The sequence below is a fragment of the Carassius carassius genome, chromosome 12 (genome assembly GCF_963082965.1).
Source record: "Carassius carassius chromosome 12, fCarCar2.1, whole genome shotgun sequence".
Classification (NCBI taxonomy): domain Eukaryota; kingdom Metazoa; phylum Chordata; class Actinopteri; order Cypriniformes; family Cyprinidae; genus Carassius; species Carassius carassius.
This window is the reverse complement of record NC_081766.1, coordinates 7,213,344-7,233,985: the sequence shown is the minus strand read 5'-3', so window position 1 is coordinate 7,233,985 and position 20,642 is coordinate 7,213,344. Positions and strand designations below refer to the sequence as shown.

The 20,642-nt window shown below is 37.3% G+C and overlaps 1 protein-coding gene across 3 annotated transcripts in view; it reads right to left on the bottom strand.

Annotated features, from left to right (window-relative positions):
• Window positions 1-20,642, bottom strand: part of LOC132154591 (adenylate cyclase type 8-like) — a 44,692-nt gene that overhangs the window by 15,714 nt on the left and 8,336 nt on the right. Inside the window, exons 2-12 of one of the 3 annotated variants that reach the window (XM_059563213.1) lie at window positions 20,271-20,420; window positions 18,228-18,358; window positions 17,041-17,152; window positions 12,090-12,217; window positions 10,623-10,781; window positions 10,102-10,372; window positions 3,925-4,122; window positions 2,559-2,659; window positions 2,135-2,336; window positions 980-1,096; window positions 659-831 (exon numbers count right to left, since the gene is read on the bottom strand). In XM_059563213.1, the coding sequence (XP_059419196.1) occupies window positions 659-831; window positions 980-1,096; window positions 2,135-2,336; window positions 2,559-2,659; window positions 3,925-4,122; window positions 10,102-10,372; window positions 10,623-10,781; window positions 12,090-12,217; window positions 17,041-17,152; window positions 18,228-18,358; window positions 20,271-20,420 (1,742 nt within the window). The remainder of the gene's footprint in view (window positions 1-658; window positions 832-979; window positions 1,097-2,134; window positions 2,337-2,558; window positions 2,660-3,924; window positions 4,123-10,101; window positions 10,373-10,622; window positions 10,782-12,089; window positions 12,218-17,040; window positions 17,153-18,227; window positions 18,359-20,270; window positions 20,421-20,642) is intronic. The other 2 variants (XM_059563214.1, XM_059563215.1) reach the window with 2 other exon arrangements.

The following is a 20,642-nucleotide window of genomic DNA, read 5'->3' as shown; positions in this document are numbered from 1 at the left end:
CAGGTGGATGACAGAAGATGTATTTCACACGCACTTTATTACGTCTTCTGAACTATTGACAACAAACACCCGCATACCCCCACTGAAAGGCTTGAAAGAGCAAGGATAATATAACTCCGACTGGATTATTCTGAAAGAAGAAAGTCACATACTGTACACCTAGTATGCTTCGAGGGTGAGTAGAAGATGGACGAATTTTCATTCTCGGGTGAACTAACCCTTTAATACAGCTTTGCTGAATGATAATAACATTAATAATAAAAACTTTACTGACCCCAAACTTTTGGCAGTCACAGAAGTGTATGTGCAATCCTTGCAGGGTTAAAAACCTAGTTGCCAAACTAATCTTTTGGCCACCAGGCCACACCACCCACATTTAATTTCTGACGTAGTTTGATGTGTCCTTCTCATTAAGAGTTTAGCAAAAGACAGAAATGTATGTCTGGGTTGTGTCAATCATAAAACTTGCAGAAATCTATTAAAACACTTGCAGACTGCTACTCTAGAAACAGCAAGACATTTATTGCTCTTAAGTCGGTCCGCATCATTTTATGAACTTGCATCACATCCATAAGGGTCAAAGTGTGATATATAATTTCACTCTTTATAATTTGTTCCTTAATGGCTTCTGAATGGCACAATGTGAAAGTTTGCATACCTCTGATTAAGTGTAAGTGTGTCATAGCGGATGAACAGAGGTGTGTAGAAGGCCTCGGTCAGCACTGCGTAGATAGTGATCATGATCAGCAGGATGGCCAGCTTCAGGACAGAGTTCAGTCTGAGGAACACTGCACACGTCACCATAGCCAACACTCCAGTAAACACGAAATACTGTCAATGAACAGGCAGATAACCTCACCATTAATAAGCCATTGCTCTGTGTACAGTGAATGAATTGATTTTAAACAGTTTACACATTTGCTAGAATTCTATCAATCTTTTTAACAGACTGAAACTGGCAATAAGCTGTGGGTCTGACTGTGTGGGAGGCAGTGGATGAAAAGACCTCTGGGAAGAAGCAGATATCGGGGATTGAGGCAGATGCATTAAACGTCTGGTTCCTGAATGAGCCCGATTTATCGAAATCACACCAAAGCTACAATAAAAGAGAAAGAGGGTGCTAATGTTAGAGAATCGATTGCATTTGAACAATAAAACTGCATTTCCAAGAACTTTCTAGCTACACAGTACACTACAAGTGTACAGTAGCTGATAAATGGCTTAAATAATATTCTACTGAAAGTAGAAACTGATAATATTATATTAAATCAAATTAAAAATATAAAAAATTAAGATCAAATTTTTTACATGCAATTTAGGCATCACAACATTGTAATATACAGTATGAAAATTAGATTTTTATCTGGAATCTAACTCATTAAGTTCCTAGTGTTTTTGAAGATCAACTTCGAATGTTAGATGATGGTAAACATTTGTGAAGTTAAAAAAAAAAAAAATCCACATTAAAATGGACTATTCTAATATATTAAATAAAAAAACTCTCAAATCGGCCAGTAACCAATATGATATTGACATGAGTCAGAATCTGCTAAGGGGTAACAATGGAACAACAGTTTCAAAAAGTGATTTTTCACTATTATGTACTACAAGAGCTGCATTTTCATGGATTTAAATAACATATTTTTGTTATAAGAGACAATAAAAACAACTTTGTGCATCAAAACCACTTCTGTCCTGAAAAATTTAATTACAATTGAATTAAATTAAATTGAAAAGTCAACAAATTTGCGACAGCTGAATGTTTTTGACAAGCCAAGTAATTTAGTTAGGCCACGAAATAGTCCCATAAAACTTCATTCTGTAAAATAAGTATAATGAACTATGCCAAAAGCATTTTGAATGTTTTATAATACCCAAAAATGATTTATTACATTCAATTACCCCTTTGCAGATTTTGAGCCATATATTGTGCATGCCTTCTTTTTAGTCTTAGATTTTTTTTTTTTTACAAATTTATCACTAGACATAAATAAAAAATCATTTGTACTCCACAGTGGGTCTTTAATCCTAGAGTTTAAATTGGTTCAGCTCACAAATTAAAATGTATCCACGGAAACATTTGCATAGTATAATGATGATATTAAAAATACAATTAATAACAGTGTTTGCTCACTATGTTAATCATGGCAGCCAGAAAGTTGATGAGGATGGAGAGGAAGATGACAACGTTCCGTGCAGCGTACGTTTCGTTCACCCAGCAACATGCTTTTCGCAAAACCAGTGGCAAACACTTATAGTCCTCCGCCGTTGTCACGACAACAAGGCAACAGTGCAGCAAGATGAGGACGGAGAACTGTATCACCATAGTGACCATCCTACAAACATGAGTGATCACATATTACATGATGCGCTTGTAGGAGTAATCGAATATCAAATATCCAAGATCAAATTTCATTGAAAAACCCACATCGAACACTACTGAAAATATTACTCCATGACTTTTATATGCACTATAAACCCAAATAGATCATGTGTCAACCTCAGTGTCTGTGGTAGTTATGGTCATCAGTGTATTTATGTACTTGTGTATTAATTACCTTGCTGAGGGAAGTAAGCTCTGTATTCCAGTGATGAAGCAGAGAACAATGAAGGCACACACTAGATTAGACTTAAACACCTCGTCTCGCATCTGGGAGTACTGTAGAGAAAACACACACACACGCACAGAAAATTAAGGACAAAAATTCCTCTTCACATGACGTCCACAATGACACCATGAAAGCAATGCTAACCACATAGGAAAGAGTAGGGTAGGAGCTCAAACACACATAAACACACAACTCCTGTGCTCTTTAGTGAGAGGATGTGTGATGTCAGGGCTGGAGGCAGGGCAAACAAAAAAACTCAAGCACAGAGTGGCACAGGCCAAGTCAAAGGCCAAACAGGGGGCAAAGGTCAACTCAAACCAGCAGAAACAAGGTGAGGGATATATAAACTGAATAAAAAGCGTTTTTTTCTAAGATGAAAACATGCATGGTAGTGGATCATGAGTAACCTGAAGGCCCATCTGTGGGCCAATCCCAGTTGATCAGGAAGAATTAAGGTTCATATGATGAGCCAAGTTCATCAGTGATTAAAAACAATCAATTTGGAGACCAATCCAATCGACTGAATTCACTAGCTCATTATCCTAAGTGTTGATTTAAACTCACTCTCTTTTTCTTAATCAGAACCGGCTGATCGGATCAGGAAACAACCTTTTTGTCAGACTAATGGTCTAAAAGCGGTTCTCAATTTAACAGCTCAAAAACTGAATCACGATTTGTGAATGAAACATTTAGACCATGCCATAAAATGACCTTTTTTAAAATCATTTTTGGAGCTGTAGTCACTATATATGAACTGTCACTGAATATTGAAGAACTTGAAGACTCTTTAAAATTTAACATTTTTCGTTCCACTGAAGAAAGGCTGTTTGGACATGAGAGCGAAAATAATAACAGAATTTTGTTTTGAGGAGAAATATCCTTTAAAGTGAAGTCCATAACTGCTTTGCAGTGGTCTCAGAAGTGTCATCACTCCTGCTACCTGCTAGAAAATCCAACTAAAACTGGTGGCAGATGATCAATAAAATGGTGCAAATTGGTCTAGATTTTTTGGTCCATCCAGCTGACCATCTTTGACCAACAAGAAAGCAGCTACCATCTTCTAAATACAGCTGGACCACCTTAACTTGTTTTTTCGGATGGCATATAGTAATAACTGAGAACATTTAAAACTGCTGTGCATGTTCTAAAAAGTATTGACTTCTATTGCTGGCAAATAACGTCCTTTAGTTTACTCATGACAAAAACACTCTCTCGTCTCCTTCTCTTGTACCCCCAAAACAAAAATAAAGCAAAAAAGAGAGAGTGAGAGAGCAGAAAGCGAGGACAGGATTGCTGGAAGGTGGGAGCAGGCTACCTTGTGCTCCAGCAGTGCTTCTCTAAAGGTGAGAGAGAAGGGGGAGATATGTTCTTGGCGGAGCTTGTCCCCGCTGCGCAGGGCGATGGCGCTCTGCATGCGAGCGTTAATTTCCTGTGAGCCGGCGCGCACATGCAGGGCTTGAGCCAGGTGGTTGGGGAGCAGGTTAATGGAGTGACGTGTGAGCGCAGCCAGAGTCTACAGAGGAAAAGCACATGCAGCGCCCATGAGTCTAAGAGAGTGTGTGTATCTGTTCATCCAAGAGCTCTGCACAACATGAATGTGTGACAATCAAAGAAAAAATAGAAAATGATTGCACAAACACATATATGTTTACTAAATGAGGACAAATATAATTTTTTATATTTATATTTATATAAATATATATTTTTATATATTTTATATTTATAAACTGTTTCACACATACAACAGCTCCAGTGTAGGTTTTGCCAGATTTAGTTCACTTCTCATGACAATTTTGTCCCTAAATGACAGCTAAGCATGCACACACACACACACACACACACACACACACACACACACACACTTGCACATAACATGATTATTTGTACAGCAAATGCTCTGGACTGTAAGTAATAGGCTTTTCTAACTGCTTACAGCTCAGTCCATCTTTTAGAGTGAATCTAGAAAATCTACACACTATTCCAACGCCTAATAATTCCACTGCCTTAATGCCGGAAAGCCGGACCTTTTATATCAGATATTTTAAGTATCAGAATATGAGGCTGTTCCAGTTAGTTCTTTCTGCTGGAAAATCCAGTTAAAACAAGGTGGATTGATGGTGGTAGACAACCTTGGATGAGGTAAGAACCCTTTATCATTTGCTGAAAATACCACATTTTCCCTTTATGACCTATTTAAGCTATTTATTTCAGCAACTTTTGTGTTATACAGTATTTCAAAGCTTTTTACATCATGCAGTGTCAACCGATCCAAGTCCAATACCAAGATAAATCTATAGTCTATTTTGAAAACTGTCACATATATATGCTTTGAATATAAACAAATTGGTTGATAATAATGGGAGAAATATAGTAGAAGCAATGAAATAAATAAAAACTATATATTTATTTACATAAAAAATGAAAAGATAATGTCCCTTTTCTTTTTAAAATTTTTAAATTATGTAACATTTGGATTTTAATTTCCAGAAAAAAATAACTATATCATGATATAAACTTTATCATACCCTGACACAGGATTTTGGTCATGCAGCTCACCCTAGTAAACACCTGTACAATACAGCCTCACACAAGATTACAACAACAAATAGCTGAGAGGTTCAAATGAGGATAGAGCTTAAACAAAGATATCACTAGCCTTAAACGCACTGTACAACATCAGGACATAAATTAAAAATGGCATAAAAAGGACCTGGCTAAGTTCAGGCCACTCGGCTAAACCTGATGACTGTACAAGAAAAGGAAGGCGACCTTACATGACCTGCAAAACATTACCTCAGACAAGCTACACCATGGCTCTGTTTCAAATTCTTTTCAAATTTTTTTTTATACTATTTCCATGAGACATCCTAAGTGGTCCTATATAGGCGGTAACACCCATGCAAACTAACTCACACACCCAAACAATCAGTGTGGCAGACATAAAGTGAGACTTGACTAATGCAGAGTGAGACTTGACTAATACATGTCTAACTAGCTAATTCAGCCAGCGTGAAACTAGTGTGAAAATAGACTTCCAAACAAAATAGGGCAAAATATTAGCAAAACAGTGTATAATATTTGCAAGGTGCTAAGCTAAATGCTCAATACTTAAATTAGCACAAAAATATTGCACAATAAACTTGTTTTTATGGTTTTGTTTATGTTAGCAGAACAGAATAAAATGTTTTTTTTGTTTGTTTTTTTTTCATCTTCTGAACATGTCCCTTGAATGGTGGCTCCTGTTTATTCATAAAACCTAACTGACAGATGCTTAGTTCAAACATGACAAAATCAAGGAACCTGTGTCAAGATGGCTGTTTTAGAAGCATCATGCTGTCAAAAGTTATTATTACATGGAAGAATGGGAGAACACCTCCATGTGTTTGGGTCACCAAACATATTTCTGTGCAGCAAACCCAGTATCAACCATATATGTCACAAATGTAAACTGGAAGTAAAATGAAATCTTTTTTTCTCTCTGTCACAGTGTAGGCATGTGTTGCGTTGTATTTGATCATATTTCACAACGGAAATGTCAGCACAGGGGCGGAGGTCAAATGGAAGGATAACGAGCAGAGGATATTGTGTAAACAGGATCTGACAAAGACGTCTGATTTTGTTTAGACCACTGAGAGTATCTTTTAAAGAGGACTATCATCTGTGCCATGAGCTGGAGCTGTGGTCACTGTGAGCCGTGAGTCATCTAGAGAAACACCAGAATTACAAACTCCCACAGACTCAATTTCATACATACACAATAGAATATTTGCACACAAACATACGTAGACAAGGTGCTGTTCTGTCCAAAAATGCATAATATATATATATACTGTAAACCGTGGCATCAAAAGCATTGTGGCAATTAAAGGAGTAGTTCACTCAAAAATTAAAACTGTTATCTCATTTTGTGGTCTACGGAATAATTGGTTTCAAATGATGTAATAATAAATAAAAAAAACATATTCTGCAATTTCTGGTTGTTAGAAACAGAACGTGTGATGAACTACAGCTGTGTTCACTCTGCTAGGACACCTGTGTGAACTCGAGGGGCACTGACTTTATACATCCATTAAAATTACAATAAGAAAGTTCAATACTATTGCAAATGTTTTTAAACATGGCTTAATTGCCCAAATATTGTTTTGGGCCCTGTATATGGAGTTTTCATTCATCAGATGTTAGTTCTACAACAATGTGCCTAGCTTACAAGCTATTCTATATTCAATAAGATTTATTATAATTCAGCCTTGGGTATAATTTTAAACAGCTTAACATTATTCTTTACACAAGGTTGTACAGCAGTGCCAAAACAACAACATAAAGTACCGTTCAAATGTTTGCTGTTACTAATTTGTTTCTGAAACAAATCAGTTTTTTTTTCTCTGCAAGAATCCATTAAATTGATCAAAATTGATGAGTTCTATTCCAAAAATAAATGTGATTCTTTTGAACTTTCTATTCATCAAATAACCCTAATATTAAGATATCAAGCAGCACAACTTAATATTAAGAAATCTGTCTTAAGTACAAAATCAGCGTAATAAAATAAAACTTCCTTTTAAAAACATTTCAGTAATCTTACTGACTTTTGGTAGTTTATATTAATAAAAACTGGGGCTTTCAATTTAATACAATTATGATTAATCATGCCCCCTGATGTTTAAAATCATACTGACTGATGGTGTAAAGAGTAAAAGCGATTCACATTTATCAGCCTCGTGCTCATTTCTCCTGCAAACCTGTAAAAAATTGCTCTTGCACTACAATTCAGATGCATGCAAGGTACTTTTCTCACTGTAAACAGCCTTGCAACACCCCTTCCTTTGAATCAAACTGAATATGATTTTTCCTGACTAAAGGGTTTACATCAATTCTGATTGAGGTATTAATCAGATTGTGAACTGAATAAAACCTAAAAAATCTGGGTGGAGTAGAAGAGATGGAAAAGCATCTGGGTAGAGATGTTGGAGAATCAATTTGAGTTCTCCTCAATAATTCCATCGATGAAGAAATAAAGCTTTTGAGAGATCTAATGCTTTTCAGAGCAGCAGAGCTTCCTCAAATTGCTTATAGTGTGAAGTTTAAATAGCTTTTAATAGTGTAGTCAGATGGCAGGAAGCCATTGGTGAAGGATACTATGATTAAAGAAAGAAGAGAGGTGCACTTCTCTTCTTCTTCTTCTGTAAAGTGTTTGGCTCCAATAAACAAACTTCTGTATAGATCTGCAGTCACCTATTCACATTTCAGTAATATAGCTTTCAACCTGGAGAGCACAAAAATGACTTCCCAATCTGTAGTTCTCTCAAAATTTAGATCCATATTTTATTTATTGATTTTGGAACACAGACATTGCAGGTTTTTTTTTGGCTGATCAATACTAAATGCTTTCTCTACCAAATACAAAAGACGAGGCCCTCTGTAAAACTCTGGAGGAAATACTCTCAGGTTGCAGTGTTTATATGCATGTGTGTATGTTTTCAAGACCATAAAGTTTTGGATTACACACAAAAACACAAGGATCGAGACATTAAACCCATTAAGAGAACCACCCTTCGGCAGAACACGCACACCCGAACTCACTAAAACACACATTCACTCCCTCACTCTCACACACGCACACACACACACACACACACACTCACACACACACACACACACTGTGGCTGCAATGCGTCACTAAGGAAAAAGCCTGAACAAGGATACAGAGAGAGAGAGAGGATGTGAGATAAAGGAGAAGAAAAGAACAGCAAATGAAAGAGGAGAGAGAGAGGGAGGGATAAACGGAGCGTGAAGGAGAAAAAGAATCCTGTTCCTGCCTTACAGACATTCCTGTTGTCATGGAGACCAGCCCTATAATCTTACACACATGAACATGTCAGCATACTTCTGTTTGAACACATCTAGAATAGCTCAGACACACACACACACACAAACGTCTAATCAACGTGAAAGCTTGTTCTCTCAGCTGATGTGTAATTGGCTGGTTGCCCTGCCAGTCATACAGTGAGAGCTCTTTGATGTGTTAAGATGACTGCATGACAAAGGCAACAAAAGCCCTGCATTAATCAAAGACAACATTCCCCTATGCTAACTATGTCACCATAGCAACAGCCTGGCAGATTTTTGCATCATAATCAACTGCACATGCCACAAAAACCTTCTAGAACATTGTTGTGAGCCATTCCGCGAACCTACATGAACACTATTATTGCCTTTAATCTTTGAGAACTCACTGGAACTCAAGCCCACAAAAACATTGTCCTTACCCTGCAGCCTTAAAAAAAACTAATTAAGAATCAGTTAGAACATATTCCTTATGAAACAAATTTGAAAACCACATTGGAAATATCCTAGCTCTACTGAACTCTGTCTCCACCCTGAAGTTTAGAGAATCAACTAGAACATTTAGTCCCTGCCCTAACATTGAGAACCTTCTATAGAACACTGTCTTAATGCTATAGTCTTGAGAACCCACTACAACACTTTCCACACCCTAAAGCCTTGAGAACCCTACTATGCTGTGCTCTAGAGCAGTGCCCCTTTTAAACAGCATTTGAAACCTTCTTGAACCTTCTTGAACCTTCTTCCTATAGCCTGAGGACCTTCTACAACACCATCTATTCTTAACAGCCCTCCCGAACACTGTCCTTAACCAACAGTCTAGATAGCTTTTTAGAACATTACCCTTTACCCTACTGTACTGAGACCTTCTAGTGCACTATAGCTTCCCAACAGTACTAAGAACATTTACAATTAATTAGCAACATGACCCATTTTTACAGAGACTTCTGCTGGTACACTTCTGTTTCATTGCATGTTACATTAACGTTGTGGCAGGAAGAGTGTTGTAATGGGTTTTTCCAAATCTGCATGGCAGAAACAGTGTTTTGGGAGCATATATTCACATTTAATCCATCCAAGGGGAGCCACTAAAGCTGAGTAGCTGTCTACATCTCTAACTTTAGTGTGACTACTGGTCTACTGGGTGTAGCAAATCTAAAATCTTAAATAAGAATCTTCATGTAAAGAAAAACAGTTAGGGGACATTCACAAAAAAGACGCAGGGCAAAGGACTGGAAAAATAGTCTTCATACAAAGATGTAAAAGATGTCCATCTAACGCATATTTACAAAGAAAATCAATGGAAATGCAGCACTGTGGAATGCAAAAACATTTGTTTTTTGAATGGCTCCTTACATGTGCACTTACAGACCAGATCACCATATACGTTACAAAGTAACTACACACAACAATCCAGAGCAACCAAACAATGCAAAAACCATGCAGGACAAACATGAGACAAAATGGAGAGATGTGGAAATAAATGAGGAGCTCACACTGAAATGAAAGACAGGCGCAGTAAACAGACACAGAGCCTCAATTTAAGCTCAATTTGTCTGCTGTGTTTGAGGTTCATAATTGATGTGTGTTAATGTGTGTTTTCTTAACTGTGCTTGTTTGGTTGTTTGCTTGTGTGTGTTTTTGCACTCACATTCTGTTTGCCCACTATGTTATGGAAGGGAAGTTCAGGGCTCCATGTTCCCTCCGTGAAGGAAGTGTTAGACGTTCTGTGATCTGATTGGTTGGTGGAATCTCTCATGATGTCCTCAGGCAGTGTGAGTAAGCTCTCCTCTGGCTGCTTGATCAGGAAAGTCTCGATGTTATGCCTGCGCAGGAAGTCGTTACGGTCCTTGCCGTGACCCTCCTCCACCTCATAAACACCGTTCAGACAGTCTAGAGCTGCTTTAGAGATGTGGATCCTCCTGAGGGGGTCAAAATTAACTACAGATTCATCTCACACATCCAAAACAAAGCATCTTTTTCAAAATGAGAATAAACAAAAACTCAATTAATTTCCTCCCACACAATTACACAAGAGGGAGAGGTGTCCATAAAATATATATTTTCCATCACAGTCAAGCATGTTGAGGGCAACTGGATAATCCCACTTTACTTCCCTTATTTTTTAATCCCATAAGAGAGCTTTTGTGTGCACATGTGTGTGTATCTTACCCAGGTATTCCCCCTGACTCCAGTTTGTTGGCTATGTCGACATCCCAAGACCAGACGTCAAACTGCCATTTCCGCAAACCAAGAACTCCACATAGAACTGAGCCGGAGTGGATACCGATGCGCATGTCTATGTCATGCTTTGTACGTGAGCGAACATACCTAAACATACAAATACAAAAAGGTTAGGATGGATAGCTAGCTAGCTGTGTTGCAATTCTGTAATGGTGCCGCTAAACAACTGTTGAGCTAGAGAACTCACACTGGGTTTACAGGCAAGTTGAAATACACATCATACTATTACTCCTGAATGGGGTAACAGGCAGAAGTAAGTGGCTGTTTATAAATAGAGGAATCGAGGTCACACTGTCACTGCTGTGTGCGTGTTGAGTGGTAGTGTGAGTGCTGTGATATCTGACAGCACTCACACTAGTGCAATACACACATACAAACACACCTGTGGAACAAGGGCGTCTCATCTGCTATCTAGTCTCTATTAAGGGTCAACAGAATTGGTCTACTGGCATCTCCCTCTCTGTCATTCACTCACTCACTTTACCTTACTACTGACATACCATAGACTTCCATTGTTTTAAAATAACACTAATAATACCCAATTTGGTGACCTATAGGAAAGAAGCAAAGCAAATGAGATCCCTTTAATTGCACTCTTGTCGTCACAAATTGGTTATGACTTTCTTCAGTGGAACACAAAGATGAGAAATTAAATAATATGATGGTTGGTTGATTGTGTAGTTAGGGAGAGGTCAAGCTACAATAATTTCCATAAAAGAATCTTAAAAATAGTCCATACAACTCATGCACACTTGACAAGTCATTCATTATTCACTTACAATCTTCCACTCAGGTGGGCCATTGACCACTGTGATTATTGAGTCAGTCAGTTGAGCTCGAGAACAAGATCAGTCTGATTCATGATTCAAATAATTCATACAAGCTTTGTGAACTGGATCATATGATTCATTATTGGTGCGACTCAATAGAACAATTCAATTTTGTGCATTATTACGTCTCGCATTAATAAGTACAGTTATAGTATGGTTGATGTCAAGATAGTTCAAAATCACTGAATGGCTTAAATTTCAGTCTGTTCACTACAAAAAGATGTAGTGTATGATTTCAGAAAGTGTGAAATACAATGTAGATGTATGAGTCAAATAGATCACATTTAAGATGCTGTTTGTCATTTCTGAGCTTGAATGACCCCTCTTTACTCACTTTTATTAAATGAAAAAAAATGTTTGGAATGATATGGAGGTGAGTAATTATGCCAGAATTTAATTTTGGGTGAACATTCCTCCTAGATCTCTTACATGTGTCTCCTGAGCACTAGGCCTATTATATACACATTCATTTTATAGATGTATACTCTACTACGTCACTATGAAACATTGAATCCCATATTTAGTGTTGGCTGGCAGTATAAAACATGAAACATTTCACCATTACCTGATGGTTTTGATCATGCTGAGGCCCATCTCAACACAGCAGTGGGCATGATCCAGTCGAGGCTCGGGAAGGCCAGAAACACAATAATAACAATCCCCCAGTATCTTGATCCTCAGACAATGATGCTCCTTAGGGGGAAAAAAGAAGACATTTTTAATTTTTTTTACAAACTGTTGACAATATTTTTATTTATTGCAACTGAATCAATCAAAATACATTAAGTTATCCCAATAAAATTAATTAAGGGTCAGATCAGGCAGAGATAGCTGCTTAATGTAATAGTTGCAAAATTTCACATTTTACAGTACGTCAGAGGGATACTTTATATGAGGGTTTGAGCATTTATAACCACTATTACCCTATAATTTCCACTGCAGTCTCTATCTGTGGTAGTTATCTCTCAGCCTGCCAGGTTTTTGTGTAGAGCTCAGAGAGGGTGGTAATTATAAGGCCCCCACTCACTCATTCAGTCTTTCTGAGATCCATTACTCATGCCTACTGCCGTATTAATGTCTTTTCACAGCTCAGTAAATGGCTGTATGGAAACAAAGAGTCATTACGCATGTAACTGTCATTTGTCAGATGCTAAAAACACCACCTACAGCTCGATTAGCTCTGGACTGATTCATGATAGCAAGTTTGAAGCACTAGTGCTAATCTGAAGGCTAAGTGAATTCTCATCACATAATCAATATCAAACCATGGGCCAATTTATTGGAAATAAACATGGGAACTAGCATTAAAAGCTATTGTAACAACACACTCCATACTCAAAACATCAACATCAACATTACAGCAATTATGCTAATAAAAATATTATTAAACTTGAACCTGCTCTTATTTGGATTGAGCCTTAAGGAAAAAGTACTGTAGTAACATTGATGGTATCAGATGATAATACGATGGTATTTTATATATACACACAACTGTTCAGAAGCTCGGGATCAGTAAGATTTTTTGTGTTTTTAAAAAAGTATCTTATGCTCACCAAGGTGCATTTATTTGATAAAAAATGGTTACAGTGAATTTATATCAGGGGCGTTGTTACTGAAGGTACGACATGAATCGTATTGTATAATATAATAGTCATATTATTCATAGATTTCTGTAGGTCAAATGCTAGCACATGCTGCTTGCAACATCAAGGTCATGGATTTGTTTCCAAGGGAACAGACATACTGATAACATAATATGGTACTCAAATATACAGTACTCCAACGAATATCATGGCACAACCAGGGTTTATGTCCAAAAACATGTAATTTCCATGGCACAAGTCTAAAACAAATAGCAAATTTTGTCAGATTCTTGGTGTCTCTACATCACATGCTTAGATCATATGTCAAGTAATGAAAGCGTTAATGTACATTTCCCATTAGATAATGTGAGGTTGTAGAAGAAAAAGAAAGAGCTAGGGAGAGACTAGTATCAGCATCAGACGTCACACCCACGAACCGTTGGCTAAACGTCTGATGCATATGGGACACAAATATGGAAACACTTCAGGAGTGTCGAAGTCATCATTAGATTGGTTGAATTCTACAGGATTTCCGGGAGACGTTGTGTGTCGTGTTCTTTAACGTTCTGCTTGGAAACAGAGATGCTGTGGTGCCAAACCACCTCATGAAAGAAGAAAGCAGTCATGATTACAGCTAATACAACGAGCGCTTATCAGGATCAAACAAACGCTAGATTTTCAAAAGTATGTAAAATATTTTAAGTTCAAGGCATAGAATCTTTAAAATATGTCAGAGTGTTTTACACAACAGTCTGTTATTTAGGTGAAATTTCCACGGGCCCAAATGTGGTGCTGAACGAAACTAACTGTGATTGGTTGTTTGACATGTCGGTCAAATGACCTCATGGACGGGCCTTGGCCAATGAAAACTGCCAACGAATCAACCGCACAGTTAACCAGTACAGCACTTAGCAAACACATACGACACCTCTGAATAGACATTGCCATTGGGAAAGAAAATGAATACTGTTCATTACGATAATCTGCTACAGAATTTAATACCACACCAGGCCTGTTCGCCTGAGTGTGACTGCAAATTCACATAAACACGCGCAAGGACACAAGGATATTTAAACATGACATACTGATACAACCATCTGCAAACACACATATGCCACATTTGAATATCTGCATTATGCATCAGCAAGCCACTTTATGGTTGGTTAACCTCCAATGATTATTATACTGACTCATGAATACGATTATTGGGAAACTGCAGAATTAGGATGGAGCTTAATATTCTTCATAATGCATTTATTTCCTCCTCCAGTCTGAACAACAGAACAAAAAACACATTTGTTAAAAACACAAAAATCAATTTGCCCATAATATACGTGTGTAACTAATGTTTCTCTTTTTTCCAAGGACAGCTATCAAGATATTCACTAGCTGTTGACAGTTGTACACTTGCGCTAACACACACACTCATAAATCAATGTTATTAATGTTGGGGACACTGTCAGAATGATTTTATTTATATGACTTTTGCAACAGGCATTTAGCACATCAGTGCACTGCAGGACATGAAGGAGGGTGAGCTAGCACATATTTCAATCGCCTCTGTACTCTAACTGAACTCAGCTTATCTGGTGCCACTATAAACACCAAGCCAAGATATGCTGGAACTGCCCTTGGCACACAAACATAACACTTGTCTTTGTTTCACACATCCTGCAATAAATATGTGCAAGCGAAGCAGCAATTGTCTGAGATGAACAGTGCTGACTTATGTGAATAAAGCACTAAAATAAGCCTAATTTACATATAAAGGTGGTGTGTTGAATCACAATGACTTAAAGGGATAGGTAGCCAAAATGTTTAAATCTGTCATCATTTACTCAACCTTATGTCGTTCCAAACCTGTATAACTTTCCCAAGAAGAAATTCTGTTATTTTTTTTTCTTCATACAATGTAAATCCAAATCCCACCCCCTTGTTATGCCTTAATTAACCCTCTGGGGACGGATTGGGCGGTACCGCCCAAAATGGCATACTTTTACAAATGTGTAGTTATCTCAAAAACTATTAATGCTAGAGAGATGCGGTTTTTTTTCCCTTATTGCGCAATTCCACTGCGTAAACAGGCCAATGAAAACTATTATGTTAGGCAGATTCAACACGCAACAACCAATGTAAAAACCGCTGGGAGGAATATTTTTCTAACCCAATCAGAGGAAGGTTACCATGATTTATTCTAGCCATTCAGAGGACTCTGTAGCTCTGCTGTAGCCTTGTTAAAGCTGGGCTGGACTATAGTAAAACGACCTCCAGCCAGGTGTAATCAATAACCGATCGGAGAATCAGCATGAGGTGGAGAAAGCAGAAAGCGATCGGAGTGTTACAGAGAACGATCGGAGTATTAGCGAGCACAAAGAGATAAATTCAAGAGAGATATAGCATTATTACAGAATTGTTTTATCAAAATTGCAAGCAGTAAAAGATCTAGGGCAGAACAAGCTCTGGAACAATTACTGGAAAGTGACGAGGGGAAATCTGGAGCAGACAGCTTTTACACAGATGACGAAGTATTTTACCAGGATGGGGAAGATCCATTTGAGGACTGGTATGTAACTTCAAATAACCTCTTTATCATTATAATTTATTATATCATACATCTTGAGTATGTATATGTTTTGGATTTTTAGTCAGATAGCGATTGAGGCATGAAATATTTGTTTTAGTGTACCATACTACTCTTTCCCTGTAAACTCAGTTCAAGAGTGGTGTGCAATTTGTTTCAATAGACTGACTTACTCAACTAAGTAAACTGCTCAGGTCAAGAGAGGTGAAATGTGTTTTTAGTGTACAGTGGAGTTTCATAGGGTTACATGAGTTTATAGGAGTTATTTTTTCTACATTGAATTTTGACACAAAAAAAGCTTCCAGTTTGATTGTGTATTTGCTCTGATGCAGGATGCAGACAGGACAACTCGCCGCACACCCCTACCCATTGTCCCTTGGACCCAGCAAACCCTGCACACAAGCCTGCAGATGTCAGAAAGTACTGTGAGCACTGCAAGGCAAGCAAAGTGTACAACAAGACCTCCTGGCTTTGCTTTGCTCACTGGCATGCCTAGGACTGTTTGTAAAAAAAGTTAATTATTTAATTGTTCTTTACACATTTGATTAAACAATAACACATTTCTGTCAAGCAAAGAGTTTGAAAAAATTTTTTTTTTTCAAAAACTGTTCTATATTGTGTGTTTTTCAGTAATAAATGACAAAAAAAAATCTAATTTTCGTTTTTGAAATTCTCTAGTTTATTGTACAATTTTTCACTCATACTTCCTTCATAAACATATTGCATGCATGCTTATGGTAGCTTAGGGTCTTCTGAATCCATCGATACCAAATACATGGTGGTCCATCATCATTACATATGGTTTATAAGCCGAAATGTAAAAATAGAGAAAACGGACCAAAAAGGGCTTAGTCCCAAAAATGAAAAAACGCCTAGGACTGTTTGTAAATAAAGTTAATTATTGAATTGTTCTTTACACATTTGATTGAACATTAACCCATTTCTGTCAAGCAAAGGGTTTGAAAAATATATTTTTGGGTCAAAAACTTTTCACTTTTGTTGTGTGAGGTAGGATTTTCAGTAATAAATGACAAAAATCTCATTTTTGTTTTGAAATTCTCTAGTTTATTGTACAATTTTTCACTCATACTTCCTTTATAAACATATTGCATGCATGCTTATGGTAGCTTAGGGTCTTCTGAATCCATCGATACCAAATACATGGTGGTCCATCATCATTACATATGGTTTATAAGCCGAAATGTAAAAATAGAGAAAACGGACCAAAAAGGGCTTAGTACCCTAAGGGTTAATTTCCAACTGCTATTTCAAGGACCATTACATGTTTTATACCCCAAATGAAGCTGTGATGTGGCTTGACAGATTGTAATGTATGTGTGTAAGTCACTCACGTGTGCCAGTATGTCAAAGCGTGCAAAGAGTTCATTGAGCATTCGAACGAGTTCCTGAGCGGAGAGTGTGGTGGAAAGATTGGTGAAGCCCTTCACATCAGCAAAGAGAATACTGCACAAAACACACATGCACACAGATCAGCAGAAAAAAAATGATGATAATACATTTCCCAAACATTTTACAGCCAATCAGTACATTTTAAAGTGAGATAAACAGACAAAACTCACTAAATATATAAGCTAATAAGTTTAAACATAATAGCTATGCAAGCTATGCTACTATGTTTAGGGTTAGTAAGTTTTTTTTTTTTTAATTGATCAAAAGTGACAGTAAAAACACATTCAACATAAATTTAAAGCAGTAAAATTTTTCATTGATAAAAATGAGAAATGTTTCTTGAGGACCAAAATCTGCATCATGTGAAACTGAAGACTGGAGTAATGGCTGCTGATAATTCACAGGAACACATGAATAAATCTTATTTTAAAATACAGTAAATAGAAACAGTTGTTTAAAATTGTTTCACAATATTTCAGTTTTTACTATTGTTTCACAATATTTCTGTTTTTACTGTATTTCTGATCAAATAAACGCAACCTAGGTAAGCAAGTGATGTCTTTCAAAAACATTCAAAAATCTTATTGATTTAACATTTTGAACAGTCCTATAACTACACAAATAAACAGATTACAGAAATTATGCTTTGGAATATGCCATTTTTTTTATAAATTTCTATAAGGGACTTCATGTTAAGAACAGATTAAGCTGACATTAAATGTTGTTTTATGACAGGACAAGTATTTTATCTGCGATCATTCATTATTCATTTGTTATTACATATACTATATTAACACAATTTAATGGATGATGTAAGAATAAGGCTAGGCCAGCATTAAGAGTGGCTAAAATGGATTCATTTTGGCTCACATGGTCATGAACTGCCATTTTCGGGGCCAGTCGGAGCCTATTACATGCTCTTATGGTGACTGACTGCGCTGTACTGGGCTACTTGTGTGGGTTACATAAGACAGTGACTCAGCCATAATCAAGGATGACTGAGCCATTACGGCGGGTGACTGGGCTGGAATGGTGGGTGATCAAACCTTAATGGTGGTTGACTGATTCAATTCCATTTGATTCTTTTTTGTTCTATTCATGATGTCAGTACCCCAATGGAAGAAATTACCTCACGTTCTCATAGCGGTGAATGTAGATACGGTGAAACTGGTGCTGTAGGGTCTCGTCCTCCACGTTGGTCATGTCGTTAATCATCTCCAGCACTACAAAGCGCGGCAGCACTGACAAGACCAGACGCTCCTAACACAGGTGCAGCATGGGTAACGTGCTTCATTAAACATGGATTTAAATTATTCAGTCATTGAATACACAAGTACACAAACACATTTTTTTTTTTTATATTATACACATCAATTCCCTTTTAGTTTCATCGAGTTTACCAATTCAACTAGTATACCAGTTTTACATTTAAACTACTTCACAAATTATAAGGTAGAATTTCATTAGGAAACAGTTTTTTTTTCATTATTTCATTATTTAACACCAAACATTAATATATGATACAGTTTTCTTTTACTGCAGTAACAGCCAAGTTCAGTCAATTAAATATCCCAGAGCATCCAGAGGGCTAAATACAAATGCATAACTGTGTCTTTTCAAAATCATTTCCCTAAAATCTAAATCAATTTATAATTCAGTACAATGTGAGAATAAAAAGTCTGAATGCTTTTACAAGAACATCTGCCAAATATATTAAAGCTGAAGTATGTAATTGCACCAAAAGTAATTGCAAAAAAATTGATATTTTCAAACAGTTTCCAGTCTTCCATTGGTTGAGCCAACATTGTGGTGTTGGGCTGGTCAGACCATACACAATCAACAATAGCGTTTACACTTTTTGGGAGGAATAAAATTAACAGCTGCCTCTCTATATTATGTTGGCTGAGGTAGGAGAAAGTATTATCAAACTGAAAAACAATTACACACCTCAGCTGTAATTCACCATTATGATGCTGCATGGATAAAGAGGTACATGCAAATATGAATTCACCAAGCCAGAGGTTTGTACTCTCACCACTGGCTGGGCTAAAAGCACAGGAAATTTGGATAGATGGACATACAAAAGAAGAGGAAATGCAAGCACACACACACCCACACAGTGGTACCAGCATGGGCTCCACTTGACTGGCAAATAAAACCCACTTCAGCATACAGCTAGAGTGCTCTCAGAGAAAGAGATTGGTGGGGGGAGGGGGAAACAGAGAGAGATTCCCTAAGGAGTCTCGGCACCTTTCTACACTAGTCTTCTGTCCTCATGAGACGCTGTTCTCATCTTTAAATCAATTACTCTCACCCACTGTGGCTCATTGCTAATAAAGGAGTGTGATATAGCAAGGTTACATGTGAGCATAAGTGCGCACACACTTTTAAAAGGTTGGGGTCAGTAAGATTTTTTTGGGGAAAGGAACTGAATATTTTTATTCAGCAAATATGTATTAAATTGATCAAAAGTGACAGTAAATACATTTGTAAAATTTCAAATAAATTGTGTTCTTTTGAACTTTATATTCATAAAAAAAATCCTGAAAAAATGACCAAAATTGTCAAATATTGGCAGAATAATTGTCGCTTATAATATATATATATATAGTATATATAATATAAACACACACATCTAAATTAGGGCTGCACGATTAATCGCATGCGATTGCCATGCGTGTCTCATCGGTAAAGCTGGTTCTGTGATTAGTACTAAATGTCCATCACCTGCTTTCAAATGGAGCGGCACTTACTAAACAGAGCCGTAGTTCGCTGACAAGCTACACAATACCGCGTCATAATCGCAGATGAATCGCATGCGGTTATGAACACGATATTGCGTAGCTTGTCAGCGAACTACGACTCTGTATATTAATTGCCGCTCCATTCGAAAGCAGGTGATGGACATTTACTGCCAATCACAGAACCGGCTTTACTGACGAGACACGCAAGACAATCACGTGTGATTAATCGTGCAGCCCTAATCTAAAATATGGTATTTGGCTACAAGAACAGTTTGCATCGCAATTTGTTGAAGAGGTTGTTTTGTTTTGCACACATACAGTACACATAAACTTCCTGGAAACATCCAAAAGCACTCTGCTCACATACACATTTACATGTGTGACGTGAATCTGTGTGAAGGAAAATGTAAAAGTTTGCAAACACTAACCTGTCGCTGGTTCTCGGTCTCCAGGCGGAGACGTGCCTCGATGCATCTGCGTGTCTCCAGAAAGGCCTGTCGCTGGGCGCGGTCTGACAGGTAGCTGATAAACATCCCTGCAGTGTTTATACATAAGAACAGCAGCACCTGAGCTAACAGCTGAAGAGAAAGAGAAGAAAAAACAGAGAACCTTAAGCAATTAGTGTACTAAACTGCAGGTGAAACTATTCTAGATACAAATGAACTACAACAGTTTATCAGCTGTATATGACAGTGTGTGGAATATTACACTGGAAACAAAAACAGCATAAACAGTGTCCAAAATTAATATTTTGCTACATGTGCCAATGGTGAGTGGCAGTATTTTGCATTTTTACTAGA